Source organism: Mus caroli, chromosome 2 (genome assembly GCF_900094665.2).
Source record: "Mus caroli chromosome 2, CAROLI_EIJ_v1.1, whole genome shotgun sequence".
In the NCBI taxonomy this organism is placed as follows: domain Eukaryota; kingdom Metazoa; phylum Chordata; class Mammalia; order Rodentia; family Muridae; genus Mus; species Mus caroli.
The window spans coordinates 169,857,190-169,858,869 of NC_034571.1; the positions used below are offsets into that span (position 1 = coordinate 169,857,190).

The 1,680-nt window shown below is 53.7% G+C and overlaps 1 protein-coding gene across 1 annotated transcript in view; it reads right to left on the minus strand.

Moving 5' to 3' along the window:
* Positions 1 to 5: 5 nt before the first annotated feature.
* The window catches only part of Gata5 (GATA binding protein 5), a gene marked incomplete at its 3' end in the record, with an annotated part of 8,262 nt that continues 6,587 nt past the window's right edge, over positions 6 to 1,680 (minus strand). The window contains exons 3-5 of the mRNA XM_021179962.1: positions 881 to 1,006; positions 330 to 417; positions 6 to 67 (exon numbers count right to left, since the gene is read on the minus strand). Of these exons, the coding sequence (XP_021035621.1) occupies positions 6 to 67; positions 330 to 417; positions 881 to 1,006 (276 nt within the window). The remainder of the gene's footprint in view (positions 68 to 329; positions 418 to 880; positions 1,007 to 1,680) is intronic.

A 1,680-nucleotide genomic window follows, 5' to 3' on the forward strand; every position in this document is an offset into this window, starting at 1 on the left:
AAAGTGGTGGCTGAGCTCTCAGAGTTGAGGAGAGTGGGAGAAGAGGCTGTGGTGTTTGCTGTGGATCCTGCGAGGGAAGGGGGGTGGTGGTGGACATTTACAGAGGTGCCATACCTGACCATATTTCTCGCCATGTGGCCAATTCTCCTGTCCTTGTCCGGATTCAGAGACTTCTTAAAGTCACACATTACTGAATGCTGGAGGGTTAGGTATAGCTTCAGCCACCCCACATCTGTCCATGGGCCCTTCCCCCAGCTGGGACTGGGTTAGACTGAGACTCGGAGACCTGGGAGTGGCCCGGGAATGGCNNCTCCTGACTTCCTGCTTACCTGAGGAGCCCTTGATTTTGGCAGGGTTCTTTGGCTTCCTTTTTCTTGTCTGGATACTCTCCTTTTTCATTGCCAGTGGCCTTGGCACCTGGTAGGGACAGCCAGGGTTGGTGGCTGCTCCCTGTCCCTTCTCACCCTCAGGCCCTTACACAGTCACCTTCCCGAACTACCCTGGAGAGCCAGTCCCCTCCTAGATGCTGGGCTGACCTGCAGGCACAGGCCTGTTGAGTCAGCTTCTCCCTTGGGTGCCATGCCATCTGCCTGACAGTTGAGAGGCAGGGGTGGAGTTCAGAGAGGGCAAGATTTGGGAGTCCAGCATCTATCCTAGGCTGAAAAGCCCTGGCGAGCTCCCNAAACCTCAGTGGTCAGGTCTGTACAGTAGACATGGAGGTAACAGTTTGGTCTCCCAGAGGAGTGGGTATGCAGACAGTTAACACTTGTGTAACACTTCCTGAACATGTTCAAGCCGGGGGCCAGGGGCCATCCTGTCTCGCTGGGAAGAGGGACAACCACGTGATTCTAGATAGAGGTAGATACTCCCTGCCACTCACCCCATGGAGCTTCATGTAGAGGCCACAGGCGTTGCACACTGGTTCGCCCTCCGAGTTGCGCCTCCAGAGGGTGGTGGTGGCAGTGTGGCAATTGGAGCAGCATAGGCCGGATCTTCGGGATGAGGACTGTGGGGCAAGTGAACTGGGGTGAGCCCAGATATTAGGGAACTCTGATGCAGACTTGGGGGCCTCTGGTGCAGTAAATGACAACTAACAGGATGGATGGAAGCTAGACTCAGCAGTTACCAAGCCATTCTGGTTGAGTGAGATGCTTGGGTGCTGAAGGCTTGAGGTCTGCCATGGACATATTTGGTAGGACACAATGTCCTTTGCTCTACAATTGACTTTTTGGCCTTCTGGTCCTAGGACCAATCCCTTCACCTCTGGGCATTTCCCATCCCTGAGATGTAACAGACGATCAGAGTCTAGTTGTGGAGTTCTGAGCCCAGGAAGGCCTAGTGTAGAAATACAGCTATTGATTGTTGATCAATAGCCAGATTGATCTAACCGGCACCTCTGTCTGGGATCAGTGTCCTGAAGGCNACAGAGTCCTGAGGAAGTCAGGCCTGGTCAGGCACAAAGGTTAACTCTCAGGGTCCTGCTAATCAACTTGCAAACCTGTCTCCCAAGAGCTCAGAGTACACATTGACAACACCCCACACATCCCACAACATCCCCAGTACCCAGAGTATTGAGTAGAGGGTGCAGGGTCCTATCTGTTATGTGTATATACCCTTGCTGTGCTCAGTGCCTGGAGTCCCCTGATCTCACACACTTGAACCCCCACCAGAGACCTCAGA